This window comes from Lissotriton vulgaris, chromosome 11 (genome assembly GCF_964263255.1).
Source record: "Lissotriton vulgaris chromosome 11, aLisVul1.2, whole genome shotgun sequence".
NCBI classification, from domain to species: Eukaryota; Metazoa; Chordata; class Amphibia; order Caudata; family Salamandridae; genus Lissotriton; species Lissotriton vulgaris.
In genome coordinates, this window is record NC_141699.1 from 143,526,935 (window position 1) to 143,543,860 (window position 16,926).

The 16,926-nt window shown below is 53.6% G+C and overlaps 1 protein-coding gene across 1 annotated transcript in view; it reads right to left on the minus strand.

The window, feature by feature from the left end:
- Positions 1-16,926, minus strand: part of KNTC1 (kinetochore associated 1) — a 926,084-nt gene that overhangs the window by 250,211 nt on the left and 658,947 nt on the right. Inside the window, exons 52-53 of the mRNA XM_086942947.1 lie at positions 15,869-15,918; positions 637-715 (exon numbers count right to left, since the gene is read on the minus strand). Coding sequence (XP_086799073.1) covers positions 637-715; positions 15,869-15,918 — 129 coding nt within the window. The remainder of the gene's footprint in view (positions 1-636; positions 716-15,868; positions 15,919-16,926) is intronic.

A 16,926-nucleotide genomic window follows, 5' to 3' on the forward strand; every position in this document is an offset into this window, starting at 1 on the left:
CCTGCTGACCCGAGCAGACTAGGCTCTTAGTTGCTTCCCCCAGTGCAAGTTTGCGTCTCCTAGCCCCCGACCGGCGACTACAGTCTCTCCCCCCAGACCCCTCTCCATCTCGCTACCGCTCACTCCTCTTCCGACTTTTTCTTCTTTCCTACTTGCCACTCTGGCTTCCACCCCTCTTCGGGGCAGTTTGGGCCCCGTTGGGCCTTTTGAAAATGTGACACCACTGCTCTTCCTCCCATACGCGCCTCCCCCACACAACGATACATCGCCAGCATATGACCATCTCTTGCTACCACTACCCCTAAGCCACGCGGCCGGCCCCCTCTGGGGGTTGTAGGCAGGGCGCTGTGTTAATGCTTCAACCTCCCCTGGTTAAATACGCCTACCAGCTCTTTTCTGCGCGGCCGGCCCCGACACGGGGTTGTAGGCTTTTCGCTGTGTTCACAATAAAAACAGATTTGAACAAAAAACAAATGCCTTAATTTGGAGATTTAGTCATAGAAGCCACATGAAAAGGAAATACAAAATAACTTCCCACATGATGCACAGAGTCAGAGTCTTGTATTATATTTCTGAAAATATGCATCTAAAAACTCACTTTCCATGCTCTACTTCCATTATGAATTTTCAACTTACAGATGTAGCAGATGTTGCAATGGCGTAGAGAATTCTTGAACTAAAATCCAAAGGGTAGGGTTGAAGCAAGTAAATAACTCTGCAAAAGAAATCGGTCACGTTAGGGGTATGAAGTTCTGCATAGAAGCCCACACAATACAATACAGCTTGTTCATGACAAACATACATTTCTACAAGTGGTAGCCTCAGTGGTTCCAAGGACTTTTTTTTAAAGTTTCTGCTGTGAAATAGTCATGGCTTCAACAAAGAGTGAAACACCATGATGACATATAACTTTAAAACAACCACTGAAAGAGAGCTTGTAGAAAACAGGACCAGCTACCCCATGCCACACGCATGAATTAGACCTGACTAAAATTGTCAATGCAAAAGTAAGCAATAGCAGGTCGTACTGGTGCGTTCCAGCCCAAATGCAGGGAAGGAATCTGACAGGTACAGGATGAAGGGAATCTGCAGTATCGGGCATGCAAGAAAAACGCCTTCTCGCTGGTCCCTCAATCAGAACTCCCCTATGTTAGCTACTGAGCAGTGACACTGCTCCCAACGTACAAGTTACTTCCCTTCAGTAACAATGTATCTGGTAGAGACAATTCTAGCCGCAGATTCCCTCACGTAGAATTATTCCCAGATGTGAGACTGGATCCGGAAACTATTTGCCACAGCATCCCTGCGTGCCGGGTCAAGGCGACATCACGCGACTCCGCCCAGGCGTCGTCCGCGTACGTTACATCAGCGAGGTCACATAAGCCCCACTCCGGTGCACCTACGTCAGTTTTCTTTAGAGAACTTTTCTGCACCACAACGCAGAACCACCAAACAAAAAACTGTGGGAGCGTGGGAATAGTGTACGAAAGAGTATACAAAAAGGGAGGAGACCTCATAGGAAACAGTGCAACACCGCAGTGTCCAAGGGCAGGGAGAGAAAGAAGAACAGAGCAGAGCCCTGAGCAACCACCCTGCCAATACATAGACAGCCCCCCCCCCCTCCCCCGGAGACAGGGAACCTGCGTAAAAGTCAAGACACATGTAGCAGGCCTACAACCCACACCCTGAAACAAGGATAGGGAGACTGTCCCAACAAGCAGGAACAACAAACCTCCAACCACCCGGCATAGAGGGCACCCGCCCCCCAAGAAACAGGGGTAAGGACGACCAAGAGAACCCAACTCAGAGGAGGCAGAGAGTGTGAAAAGTTGGCCTGATATATGATGCTCACTAATTCTAGTGATCACCTTGTATCAGTCCAAGCAACCCTTATGGTGATTAGTTGTAAGTCAACCTTGTAGATCAGCTATCCTAATGGTAGCATGGACAAAGCAGTCTTAGGCTAAACTCTTTTGGCATGTGAAGCCAGCTATTTTACCACATATAATCCCTTGAATACCAAATGAAAGGACACCACACAGGTAGTTATGAAAATAAACAAGATATTTATTAACTAACATACACCTCTGAACTCTTTATGAGGTCAGAGGGCTAAGCACATGACAATCTCTTAGGAAAAATATGTTTAAGTTGCACAAATTACAATGGTGCCCTAGGGGCACGACAAACCATATACTAAGTAAATGGTATAAGGAAATCGATAGAAGGAATGGAGCTGTCCAGAGGCTGTAGGTTCGCTGGGACTACACTATCCTGACCAGAGGTAAGTAATAGGAGGCCCACGGGACGTGTGTGCAGAGTGTGAACTCACACGCGAGATGCGTAACAAAGTCAACGGACAGTACAAATTACGAAAAGGTAAGTATTAGACAGTTCCGACTAGCTAGGACTAAAACGACTGGAAATCTGGACACTAGGAGAGTCAATCTACCCTTGAGCACCGAAATTCTCTTGTTACCTCACCCACGGGCTGCGGGGGCATAGGTGTCAAAGTGTGTCGGGTTTCCGCGTTGAAGTCTATGGAGCCTGGAAGGAGAGATGCTGCAGGCGGCCAGAAGGAAGATGTCCGGTGCGATCCAAGGGTGGATCGAGGAAGATGGAGACCTGAAAGCAGAGGGGACAATGTTCAAAGTCACTAGCCAGTGACTGGAGTGGAACCAGGAAGGAACCAGATGTCGTCGCGATCAGATGAAGAGTGGACGCTTGACTCTGCAGCCACGTGGAGCAGGTGGTGTCTTCGACGACCAGGATGGAGGTACGAGCTGTCCTACGCAGGCTCTCGCTGTCAGCGGTGTTGGTTCCGGATTCGGCGTCAACAGGCCTTGGCAACGGCAACCTACGCAGTGAGTGGAAAAGGCGACTGGTGTGGACCAGGAGGGTCCGGGGTGCTTCTCCTTTGCAGGGAAGCAAGGGCCAGTCTGGAGCAACCAGACCAGCGGTGTAGTTTTCAAGGATCGTAGTTTAGGAGGCCATTAGCAAGTGACCAGACAACGCGTCGAGCAGCAATAAAGCAAAAGGGCTCCACGCAGATCTCGTGGATGCTGGAGGGCTGATCTTCTGTACAGGAGCTGCTCGGGGCTGGGACTTCTCAATCCCCAAAGCACTTCGTTGAGGATGCCTCTGAAGTTGTGCTGGAAGCAAAGTGCAGTTTCTCCAAGATGGCCGGTCCCACGTGTCTCGTCGCACCCACGGATCTCAGCTGTGCTGCAGATGTAGGTAGAGGTCCGAGAGGTCTGGGAGTCCGGCTCTCGTCGGGCTCTGAAGTCTGGATCGACTCGGGAAGACGACAAAGTGAACCGCTGGAACGCTTGATGGTGCCTGCTTGTGCAGGGTGGACACTCCTTGCCCACAAGGGAGATTTCTTCAGTCTTCTGTGGAGCAGAACGTCAAAGTCCAGAGTTTCTTCTTGTAGAGTTTCAAATCTGGATAATCTAATTTGGAATGGGACCAGCTCCTACCTTTATTCTCCTAAAGGGGGCTGTACTATGACTAGGACCCTCCTATGGGTGGGACCAGGAAGAGGGGTAGTTACACCCCCTATCCTTTGTCCGGTTTCGCGCCAGAGCTGGGGCTGGAGTTAGAGTACCGGGTTTTTAAGAACCCGGCGGTGCCAGGGGACACACCTGAAAACTCTGAGTCCTTCCTGTTTCAGACTACAGAAACACAGAGTCTTCTAGGTGAAGTCAAAGATCGTATTTATTGGCTGCAGCCAGTAACAGGTATCCTAGAAGTACAACGGCATGTATGCTCTCAGGAGACCGCTCTCCTTACAATACCAGTCTTCTCCTTATATACAAAATAATATTCTTTAGGCAAACATTCCTTATTTTACAGTGGATCATTCGCATATTTTCGCTACAAAGGAAAGGCAGAGTCATGATGACAAGTCGATATTTCAGTTCATCCAGCCCGTAATCAATTACCCGGCAAGACCCAGTATTTCCATCAGATATCGACGGACCCCCAATAAAATCGGGCACCTCCTCCTCGTAAAGCAGGTCATAAAGCAAAATACAGGGACAGGTGTGTGTAAGATTAGGCATGGTTTGTGTGTGATGAAAGGTTTATGATATGTTGTGCCTTGATATGAATCTAGCTCGGCCGCTGGGAAAGGATCTGGCCGAACAGGTTTGGCTTCGGGCAGTGGAGTCAGCTTGCCCAGGTCACAGAGGAGTCAGCAAAGGTGTACGTGTCCTTCGTACTCGGTTTTGGCTTCTAGTCATTTGGCTATGTGAGGGCAATCACAAAATGGATGCCGTTTACAAAATGGAACCCGAGGGTTCGGAACGGAAATGCTGATTTCAGGGTGATTTCGTCACTCGATCATGACGGAAATGCTCACGCATAGTATATGACTCATTACCGGTCTGTTGATACCACAATCGTCATGATGCGACGAACAAGTTACTTACCTTCGGTAACTATATATCTGTAAGAAACATTAGTTAGTGTTAGATTCCTTACCTTAGAATATCCCCAGGCGTCAGTCTGGATCCGGAAACTTTTGCGTAGCAGTACCCCTGCGCGTCGGCAGGCGTCGTCTGCAGGCGTCCCCTGCGGCTCCGCGTCCGTCGTCGGCGTCGTGCGCCGTGATGACGTTGCTGGAGTATATAGACGCCGCCTCCGCGCGCTGACGTCAGTTCTTTGTACACAGCTTTTCCGCGCCAGAAAACGCAGAGCCATGAGAGAACCAACACTGGTGCCATATGAAACTAGGGCCCTGAAAGGGATTTCCTTAACCCTAGGTATCAGTTCGCAGAACGGGGAGGATGGGTGGGTTCGGTAAGGAATCTAACACTAACTAATGTTTCTTACAGATATATAGTTACCGAAGGTAAGTAACTTGTTCATCTGAAAGAAACACGTTAGTGTTAGATTCCTTACCTTAGAATAGATACCCCAGCAATACCAACCCCGGTGGTGGGTCTGCGAACAATACACTCCTACACCAGAAAGTCCTGGAGGACAGAACGGCCAAAGAAGCCATCCCTCCGGACTTGACTGTCCAGGCAGTAGTGCCTCGCAAAGGTGTGCAGCGAGGCCCACGTAGCCGCCTGGCAAATGTCCTGCAAGGGGACTCCCCGGCCCAGGGCAGTAGTAGCCGCCGTGGCCCGAGTGGAATGGGCCCTCAGCCCAACAGGAGGCTCCTTCCGAGCCAAAGAGTAGCACGCTTTGATGCACAGAACGACCCATCGAGAGATGGTCCGTTTATGTACCGCCCGTCCCTTCTTCGCACCCACGTAGCCAACAAACAGTTGGTCATCCACCCGGAACTGGCGTGTGCGATCCACATAAAATGAAAGCGCACGTTTTGGGTCCAGATGGAGCCGCTCTTCATCCTTTGAAGGATGCGGAGGCGGGAAGAAGGAGGGGAGGGTGATGGACTGCCCGATGTGAAAAGCAGAAACTACTTTGGGCGGGAAAGAAGGTCTAGTCCTGAGAACCACCTTGTCAGGATGTATGGACAGGAAAGGAGGTTGGACAGAAAGAGCCTGGACCTCACTCACTCTCCTGGCAGAGGTGATGGCAACCAGGAAAGCCGTCTTTAAAGCCAGAAGACGGAGAGGACAAGAATGAAGGGGCTCAAAGGGAGCACACATCAAAAAGGTTAGAACCAGGTTAAAGTCCCACTGAGGCATCACAAACGGAACAGGAGGATACATGTGTGTGATGCCCTTCAAGAATCTCGTTACAATTGGGGACTTGAACAAAGAAGGCTGATCAGGAAGCCTTAGAAGGGCGGAAAGGGCCGAAAGGTAGCCCTTGATAGTGCCCAGAGCAGAGCCCTGCTGAGCAAGAGAAAGCAGAAACAGAAGAACCTCTGAAAGAGGGGCAGAAAGAGGATCCACAGCCTTTGCTGTGCACCATGCCACAAATCTGTTCCACCGACAGGTGTATACCGACTTTGTGGAGGGACGCCTGGCTGCCAGAATTACATCACAGACTTCAGGAGGCAAGTCAAATGGCCTCAACTGCCGCCGCTCAATCTCCAAGCATGGAGGTGGAGACTGGACAGGTTCGGGTGGAGGACCGTCCCCTGCTGCTGCGACAGAAGGTCCTCCTGAAGGGGCAGGCGGATCGGGGGACCGACTGACATGCTGAGTAGCTCGGGATACCAGTACCTTCGAGCCCAGTCCGGAGCCACAAGGATAACTTGGGCCCGGTCGCGCCTGATCTTCTTCAGCACTCTGGGCAGAAGTGGTATAGGCGGAAAGGCGTATAACAGACCGCAACTCCACTCGCGCCGAAAGGCGTCGCCGTGCGAGTGCCGTCTTGGAAACTCCAACGCGCAGAACTGATGACATTGCGCGTTCTCTTCTGTGGCGAATAGATCTAACCAAGGCTCTCCCCATTGCAGAAAGAGGCCTTGCGCCACTTCCGAGTTCAGACGCCATTCGTGATCCATCAAGCACCGATGGCTGAGTTCGTCCGCCCTGGCGTTCAGAGAACCTGCCAGGTGTTGAACCGTCAAAGTCACGCCCTGACGTTTCAGCCACTGCCAGAGGCGCAGAGCCTCCTGGCAAAGGGTCCACGACCCCACTCCGCCCTGTTTGTTGCAGTACCACATGGCGGTGGTGTTGTCGGTGAACAACTGCACTACACTCCCGTTGACAAAGGGGAGGAATGCCTTCAGTGCGAGACGAATCACCCGCAGCTCCAACAGGTTGATATGGAGCCGGGACTCCGCCGGAGACCAGATGCCTCTGATCTCTGCCTCTCCCAAGTGGCCACCCCAGCCCTGGAGGGACGCGTCCGTCACAACAACGTGCTCCGGTTGGGGAAGGGAGAGGGATCTGCCTCTGACCCAATTGCGGTCCGTAAGCCACCACTGCAGTTGTCTCGCAGTGCCCTCCGAGATCAAGACGTGGTCGGACAAGTTGCCCTGATGCTGGGCCCACTGAAACTTCAGGTCCCACTGCAGAGCCCGCATCCGCCACCGGGCGTGATGCACCAGAAGGATGCAGGAGGCCATCAGCCCCAGCAGCCGCAGCGTCAACCTGACCGAAACCCGGGATAGCGGCTGAAAGATGGGAATCAAAGCCTGTATATCCCGGACCCGCCGTTCCGGAGGATAAACCCGAAACTGCGCCGAGTCCAGAACTGCTCCGATGAAAAGGAGCTTTTGAGAGGGACACAGGTGTGATTTCGGCACATTGATGGAGAACCCCAGGTCGTGCAAGAGGTCTGCCGTCATCTGAAGGTGGTGGACGACTGTCTGGGGCGAGCCCGCCTTCAACAACCAGTCGTCTAGGTAGGGGAAGACTGAAACCCCTAATCTGCGCAGATGGGCTGCGACCACCGCCATCACCTTTGTGAACACCCGTGGGGCGCTGGTAAGGCCGAAGGGGAGCACGATAAACTGAAAGTGCTCCTGGCCTACCGTGAACCGCAGGTAACGCCGGTGGGCCGGCAGGACGGGGATGTGAAAATACGCATCCTGCAAGTCCAACGCTACCATCCAGTCTTGCGGGTCCAGAGCAGCCAAGACCTGAGCCAATGTCAACATCTTGAACTTCTCCTTCCGGAGGAAGCCGTTGACGTTCCGTAGATCCAAGATAGGACGTAGGCCCCCCTTGTCCTTCTTGGGTACCAGAAAGTAGTGGGAATAGCAACCACGCCCTACTTCTGGCCCAGGAACGCGCTCGATGGCCCCCTTGGCCCAGAGGGCCGTAACTTCCTCCCGCAGAAGTGTCAAGTGGTCCCCCGACACACGGTGGTTCTGCGGTGGCATGGCTGGAGGAGTGGTCTCGAAGGGGAGGGAGTAGCCCCTTCGGACGAGTTGCAGCACCCACCTGTCCGACGTAATTGTGCACCAGTGAGCGTGGTGATGGCGAACCCTGCCACCCACTGGCGTCACATGGGGCCGAAAGCACGGACTAGGAGGATTTGGAGGCAGATGCTGCGGGGGGAGGTGTGGTCTGACCCCGCCGTTGACCCCGACCGCCGCCACGGCGGTTTCCACGGCCACCACCGCGTTGAAAGGATTGTTGCGGCGCGTGGCTGGCAGCACGTGTGGGGGCGCCCCTTCCTTGGCCACGAAAGGAGCGAAACCAACCCGTTTGCTGGCGCTGGGTCGAAAGCCCCAAGGACTTGGCCGTGACCCTCGAGTCCTTGAAGCGTTCCAGCGCGTGGTCCGCCTTGTCACCAAAGAGGCGACAGCCATCGAACGGCATGTCCATCAAGGCATTTTGGACATCGGCCGAAAGTTTGGCGCATCTCAGCCAGGCGTGGCGACGAATCGCCACCGTCGTTGACATAGCTCTGCCCAGCGAGTCGGTCCTATCAAGACCACACCGTATGGAATATTTAGCTGCGTCTCGGCCCTCAGCCACAGCCTTGCCGAGCTTCGCCCGCACCTCCATGGGGCATTCTGGCAGCACTTCCGCGACCGTGTCCCACACAGAGTGGGTGTAGCGGCCCAAGAGGCATGCGGTGTTGCAAGACCGCAGTCCCAGACTCAGGGACGAGAAGACCTTCTTGCCATACTGGTCATACCTCTTAGATTCCCGATCGGGCGGGCCGACGGGAATGCGGACTGGGAGGTAGAGGCCTGGATCACCAGACTCTCGGGGGTGGGATGGGCGGACAGGAATTTGGGGTCGTCCGGACAATGACGGTGGCGTCTGGCCACGTTCCGATCAACAGGCGAACCTGAAGCGGGCCTGGACCACGTGCCCAACAGAACGTCTGACAAGGCTTTGTTAAACGGCAGCAGAGGCTCCTGTGGCATGACTGCGGTTTGAAGACCTCAGTGAGGATGTTAGGCCTCACGGCCGCGACGGGGAGCTTAAGGTGTAAGGCCTTGGCAGCCCTCATCAGCACCACTGAATACGCAGCTCCCTCCACCGACTCCACAGAAGGAGGAGAGATAAAACCAGGGTTAGGAGAGTCGTCCAGACCACTGGCATCCCCCAAATCACCTGTCCAGTCCGGGTCATACTGGCACTCACGTGACAGAGGGTCCTCAGACCCCTCCCAACCTTCCCCGTACTCTTCATCATCTCCATACTCGGAGTCAACGATGTAGACCGGCTCCTCGGGGTTCACAGGCCCCATCGGCGTCGAGCCTGGCGTCGATCGACGCCGGTCCGACTCCGCGTCCGTATTCGGGGAGGGAATGGGGACGGCGCCGCCCGGAGCCGGCGCCAGAGCCCCGGCGCCGGCCGAAGCCGGCACAGGAGAACCGGCGCCGCGCGGGGGCGGCGTCGGGGGTAACCCCGATGGAATCGGCGCCGAACCAGCCGGCGTCGACCCCGAAGGCCCTTGCGGCGCCGGGGTCGGAGCCGTCGGCGGCACCGGGCCCCGAGCACCCGATGGCGTCGAGCCAGGGACACCCGACCCGCTAGGGCCCTCGGACGGCAGCACTGGGCCCGAAGGCGCCGTAGGCCCCGTCGGAGAACTGAGCGCCCTCATGGCCATGAGGAACGCCTCAATCTCCTCAGGCAGCGCACCGTGCCCAGGGACCGGAGGGTATGGGGCAGGCCGCGCCGGCGACTCACGCGGAGCCGCGGAGTTGGGGTCACCCGAACCCCCGGCCGCGTCGCGACGCGAGCGTCGGGGGGAGTCGGGGGTACGATGACGACGCCCCGACTTCTTGTGTTTCTTACCTGATGAGCCCGACGAATGGTGACGACTTCCGGAGCGCTCGGCGCGGCTCCGCGACCGCTCCCTCTAACGCTCCCTGGACCTCCGGCCGGACCGAGACCGCTCCCGACGTGGGGCGACACCCGGAGCTCAAGCAGCTTGCGGGACCGCTCCCGTCTAGCCTTGTTAGTGAGAGCCCGGCAGTCGACGCAGGCGTCCACGTCGTGGTCGGGGCCCAGGCACCGGAGACAGAGTCGGTGATGGTCCGTGACCGACATCGTGCGGTCACACCCGTCACAATTCTTGAAACCGGGCATCCTACCAGGCACCAAAAGAGATATAGAGTTGAACAAAGTTGGTCAAAAGACCGGAGTACTGCTCTTCGGATCTGCGCTTGCTGGCGCGGAAAAAAGAAGAACTGACGTCAGCGCGCGGAGGCGGCGTCTATATACTCCAGCGACGTCATCACGGCGCACGACGCCGACGATGGACGCGGAGCCGCAGGGGACGCCTGCAGACGACGCCTACCAACGCGCAGGGGTACTGCTACGCAAAAGTTTCCGGATCCAGACTGACGCCTGGGGATATTCTAAGGTAAGGAATCTAACACTAACGTGTTTCTTTCAGATGATGTTTATAACACGGGTCCAGAATTTTCAGAACCGGTGTATGCACAGGGCACCTTGTGTGCCCCAGGCATGTCTCATTCCTTTCAGGCCTGTCCTACCTAATACACAAAATCCTGTCTGGGGTGGTGCTAGCACCTCCCAAGGCAGGAAACCCTTTGTCCAGGCCTCCCTCGATGGAAAGACTCCCAGCAGCAGGAGGTCAGACTTGTGTCTGTGGTGGCAGCATCCATTTTGTGATGCTGAGGCTCGAGTTAACTTTAACCGGGGTTCACAGTTACATACATGTCGTGTCCCTCTAAAAGGGTGGAATGCTATCCCGTCGCCAGAATTGGCGAGGGAGTAGTATTTCAATTCGCATGACACCTTACTCGACATGTTTTGATAATGCTATGCCAAAGTTAGCAATAACCGCTTGGATTATAATGCACTTAAGAGTATATGGTATAGCGTTATCATGGAAACAGCTAAAGGACTTGGTTCCGAAAGCTGCAGACAGGCTCAGCTCATGCTAGAGCACCATCTCACATAATTCCAAGAACTCTGCCTCCAGGATTGTTAAGGCATGCCATAGGAGTGACTTATAGGAGGATATGTGTCCATTTTAGGTTTAGATATAGGGATACTATATCTAAAGCAAAGGGTGATTACACCACCTTGCCCCAGCTGATTGATCAGCCAGTTGTGTCAGATTTGGATGGCCAGCCAGGGGTGGCATAATACATGCTGCAGCCCCTGGTAGGTCTTGGGTTCACTTGCACCCTGGGTACCTATGGTACACTGTACAAGGACTTACAAGAGTGACCCAATACCAATTGGTAAATGCACCTAAGGTACATGGATGTCAAATTTAGAGAGAGAACAGCTAGGCTGTGGGTCTGATTAGCAGGCCCACAGCCAGGGAAAGTCGTAAACCAGTGAAGCAATAATCTGGGGTGACCATAGGATTGCAGACCCTGCTCTCCTACAGAGAGGCCAGGACCCTTAGCAGTAAGAAGGAGCGAGGAAGGGTAAAGATTGGAGGCAACCCCCCCCCCCCCCAATCTGGTGCAGCCAGAGCTGCAGGGCAAAGAAGCACCTGAACCCCAACTTTCCAGAACAAAAGAGGAGGGAAGAACAGCAACCAGACGGAGCCACCTTCAAGAGAAAAAGAAGGTACTCACAGAGGACATAGCCTCTCACCGGGAGGCGAGTACCGAAGTCGAGCCCAGGGGTCCTCGCAGAACGGGGAGGAAGAGCGGGCCGTGAAGGAATCTACGGCTAGATTCGTCTCTACCAGATACATTGTTACCGAAGGTAAGTAACTCCTACATTTGATAGAGACTACTAGCAGCAGATTACTTCACGTAGAAGAGATACCCTAGCAATACCCACAGGGAAGGAGGGTCTGCGAAAAGACCCCACCAGTCTGGACAGGACATGGGGCCCACAGGGGACCAGCCCTCTAGACCAGGGAGTAAACTCGTCCCTACCAGGCAAGAGGACCCCACAAGTCAAACACCAGCAACCCCAAGAGGGATGTAGGCGGAAGAGTGAAGGGGCCTGCACACTCCCTACAGAGGGACCAAGGGCGAGGCCGGAGAGGCTGAAGCACCCCACTGCACCCCTAAGGCAACAGAACTTCCACCCAAAGCCAGGCAGAAGAACCAGAAGAAGCCTAGAGGGCCCAAGGAAACCAAGGAAAGGGACGAGCCCACCCAGCGGGAAGGCAACAGGCCAGCCAGAACGGCATCTAACGCAGAAGCCGCCAGAAGCAAGAAGAACACAGAAGCATCCCAGCCCTCAGCACAAGCGCAGGAAGGAGAGGAAATGCCCAGACCCACTACTACAAGGGTCGGGCACGCAACCTCAAGAAGCAATAGCATCATACAGAAACGCCATGGAGAACAGGCACCAAAGGCAAACAGCACTCCCTAGCGGAACTTAGCTATACAACAGCTACCACTACCCACAAAGGGTGCGGTAAGTCCCAAAACCCGGGAACCCTCTTAGGAAGAACTTCCACAGCAGAGGAGAAAGCAAAAGCATCATGGGGAAAAACAGCCCCGCGGAAGGCTTGACATCAGCCATAAGATAAACAGAAGGCCTAATCTCAGGGCCAAGTCTATGTAACAATTCCAGCAAAAAAACACACACAGGCAACAAGGGCCATCCATCAGGCGACAACGCCAAAGTCCCAGCAAGGAGGACTCAATGGCCAGCAAACACCACCTACAGCAAGGGCATCCAAAAGGCCCAAACCCAGCTCAACTCAGCAGTCACTGAGGAGGGGAAGGAGGAAAATAAGGCGGAGGACGGAGCCCCGCCAGGAACCTCTGGATGGCAGAGTCAGCCAGTGCATGGAACAACAGGCTGCCATCAAACGGAAGATCAATGAGCCGCTCCCGAATGTTTTCAGGAAACACTCATCCTGAAGCCAAGCATGGCAACGGAGGGAGACTGAGGAAGCCATAGCCCGGCCCAGCACCTCCGAGAATAAACGCCGCCAGCTCCCGGCCATCCAAAGCATGATGCCGTAAGTCCACCAGAACAGTCTCCTGGGAAGCCGTGGATCCCAGAGACTCAGCCGAGTCCCACAAACAAGAAGAGGCCCTCACCAATACACACAAGGTGTTAAGGGCTGCAGCACTGGTCGAGGCGAACATGTTGCGCCCCCATGAGTCCAGCCAGCGGGCCTCCTGGGACGGCAGAGTCAAGAGTAGCGGCAGGGAGGGAAAAGCAGTCCGCAAAAGGGGACTGGCAGCAGAGGGATGGAGGGAGAGGCACGCCGGGTCACACGGTGCCGGAAGGTGTCGGTGCAAAATGTGTTGGGGCACCGGGTCCCCCGAGGCGGACGCCTCCAAGCCCCGTCAGGGAATAAAGGAGAAAACCCTCAAAGGGGAGCAAGATCTCCCTCCCACCAGAGCCCTGGTGAAGAACCTCCAAGAAATGGTCCGCCGGGAAATGAGCAATCGGGTCCACCATGCGCAGAATGCCCACAGCCGTGAACACTGCTTGAGCGAAGGCCGCACCCGCCTACGTAGGGCCCCGCGGAAAAGAAAGCAGTTCCTCTGTGGGTGTCGGCTGCAGACTAAGCCGGCCGTCCTGGAAGCCAAGCAGCACGGGCAAAGGCCAGACCTGGAAGCCAGAAGGTACGGAAGAATGGGGGACCTGCAGCTCCTCAGACGAGCACCTCGGCCTCAGAAAAGGCGGGAAGACACCCTTCGACGACGCCGGTGAAAAAGACACCACACAATGGCCAGTCTCCGGGGAAGAGGATACCAATATGCAGCCAGCCTCCGGAGAAGAGGGAGCGCCCGAAGACTATTCGACGGTGCGACCTCTGTGTGGAGCCGTAGAGTCCGCACCCTGAGGCAGGATGCCAGCACCATCCCGCGCCGAAGGAGAGACCGGACAGGGCTCCTCCAAGTCGCACCGCGTCGGGGACCGGAGCCGAAGTGGCCAAGGGGCGGCACCGAACGGCTCCGACTTGACCTCCGCTGAGGCAGCCGCCTGTGTGGAGGAACGAGAGGGACCAGGGGAGTTACACGAAGCCCTCCGCCAGCCTCGGGCCAGAATGTTACGGGGGCGGTCCGGCGACCCATGCGGCGGCGCCAGGGACGAATCAACTTCCGACTAGCCCTCCGACGAGGCAGCCACCCGTAGGGAGGGACGAGAAGGGCCAGGAGGGGGACAAAGAGTCCCCACCCCACCTCGAACTGAACGCGGGACGAGGAAAGGTCACCACCCCTGTGGCGCAGCCCAGGAGGGGAAGGAGGAGGAGACGCCAGCGAGGCCTGCAAAGCCGCCGCTTATGTCCCCATCTGGACTCTCAACGCCCCAGCACCGGGAAACGGTGGATAGGAGGCCGAAACGTGGGGCCGCATCACCCACTGAGAGTCCACGCCCCCGGAAGGCTGAACACCAGCCCCGGGGACAAACTGCAACACTTACCCACCGGGGAGCGACGCTCTTGCAACATTCGAGAAAGATGAGGACACTGACCACAGCCGTATCTGAAGCCGTCTGCCGAGGCTGATCGAGGGGAGGAGGTCGACCTGGAGAAACGCGCCGATAGAAGTTTCATTCGGCGCTCCTCCCGCGACTTTGGCTTCAACTGTTGGCACGCCTCGCAATCAGTGGTGCAGTGATCCTCCCCCAAACACCTCATACAAATGAGATGAGGGTCCGCCGCCAACATAAGACGCCCACACTTTTGATGCCCGAAGGCATTCGCACACTGTTCCACCAAGACAGAAGACAACAGTGAAGAAAAAAGGGCCCCAAACAGGCCAGCAGCAAGACTGGATCCATACTACACGCGGAAAAGGAAAAAACTGACGTAGGCGCGCCTGGGTGGGGCTTATGTGACTTTGCGGACGTCACATACGCGACGCCTGGGCAGAGTTGCCGGATGTCGCTCCGCCCCCGGCGCGCAGGGATGCTGTGGCAAAAAGTTTCCGGATCCAGTCTCACGCCTGGGGATAATTCTACGTGAAGGAATCTGCGGCTAGTAATCTCTATCAGATTGCTGATTTTTATCCTTTTTACTGTAACTATACTCATGTAAAGCGCTCTGATACTTCTGGTCCAGCCAGTGCTATATAAAACCTCTAAAATAAATAAATACATAAATATAGAACGTCTCTGTATGCACTTGGAGAAAAGATTGGCAAGGTGGCCTGGGCCACTTTGGCTCTCTCAATCAGTGAGTGGTTCTGTTGATACACAATCAAATTAGCCTGGGTAACCAGGGGCCAGACAATGCAGACTTATGCACAACCTTCGCATAAGAATGAGAGCATAAAACTCAATTATTGGCATATTGTTATGCGCCAACAACTCTACATCCTGCTGCATTAGGTTCTAAATGACAATGCCCTAATGTACCCCAGTACCTGCCTGTGGTCCAGGCTATTAAAAAAAAAAATCTTAAGCGAGAATGGAAAAAGCTTAATGATGGTTAAAGCTGTGACTGGAAAGATGCCAGAGATGGTCAAATGACACGTGAAAGGTCAGAACCTAGTTTATGGTCTAGTGTAGTGGTTCCACACCTGTGGGTAGGGCTGCTTAGAAAACTAAAATATTAACTGATTAATACATGTATATAAATAAAGAAGCAATATGTAAAAGTGAACGTTTCAGAACATTCCGGAAATATGAAAGAATTTGAAATTGCACATAACAAATTAAGTTCGAATCTTCAGGTTGATTCATAGGAGCATTGCAAGTGCACCTGACAGAAAATAGTATGGGCAATAAGTGGCCACAAGTGAATTTAAAAAAACTCAAAGATTTCCATTAAAATTTGCATTTGTTGGTGAATTAAATAAAATATAAAAAAATGTGTGAATTGTTTGGTGATTGCTATTTCTCCATTTTTGTGTGCATTGTTATTTCGTTCAAATAATTGAAAATGCTTAGGCGGGGTCCACAGGCTTCCAGTAATGACTCCGTGGGTGTCCCCGGCTCCCTGTAATTATTAAGTAGGGGGTCCACAGAAGTCAAAAGGTAAAGAACCACTGGTCTAATGGATTTTCAATGATTGCCGCTTATTTGATTGCACTGCCATGGTGAACACATTTAATTTACCAAAGTAAGGCCCGCACAATGCAAAGACGTTCCCAGCAAAGACAATGCGCAAATTCTGTTTGTACCTTCGGAGTTCTTCGTCTTCTTGTATGTCCCCAAAAAATTCTTGCCCATTCTGTTTTCCACAATAAAAAGAAAGAAGATTTTCAGATTGACAGTTTATTTTTATGCACTAACAAAATCAATCATGTCAAATAAAAGTTAACCCTTTCATTCCAGAAACGATTTTAATTTATATTCACAAAGTAGTTAGCAAAAGAACCAGCCGCCGACAAGCATACACACAAATAAAATAAAATAGTTTCAAAGTGACAAGAAAGAAGAATGAAGAAATATTAATGACAAGGAAAAGTTGGGGCTCTTGGGTAAGTCAGCTTCTCACAATGAATCTAGATTTTGTATCACTGTTTCATCACAGAACACAAAACGCTGGTCTTCATCTTGCCAGTGGGCTAGGGAGGTGACACCATGCATCCGTGTCCAGTCGATGTTCGCACTTGCTCCCTGTAGAGACCAGAAGTACGTTTAAGTATGTTTGTCTTATGCTTATGTGTCACCAAGGTCTGCCCTAACTAGGGTAAACTGGTCCTAGGTTGCTTGTGTTTCGGTTCAGGGATGACCCGGCCTGGCAGTTCGGGCTGGACTGTTCCCATGAGGAGCAGGGTCAAGACTGATTTGCATATGGTTGGGTCCAAACTGAAATGTCATGGAGGGTGAAAAACAATGGATTGGAATGGGCCCGAGCGATTGTCAGTGGCTGAGATTACTTCAAGCATTCCATCCATCACCTTGCTTCTCTCACTCTTCAGAGCAGTACATATGGAAGACAATGGATTAAAATAAATTACTAATGTATTAACAGGTCTGCATGGAGGCATGTTTTCACTGATAGGTTTTGCAGAACTTTGTGGTGCGAGTCCAATGTTCAGAGCTGCCGCCCCAGAGGGAGTATAGTTTTGGAACTGCCTCACAAGTTGATACATCTGCTGTTAGAAATACCCATCAGAAGAATAAGTGTAGGAAGCTGGCTCAGTATAGAGTCCACCTATGGTGGGGAACTATGCACGGAGTCCAGGCAACCCTTCGTGATAGTGTTTAGGTCCCTGAAAACCAGAATTCTGAA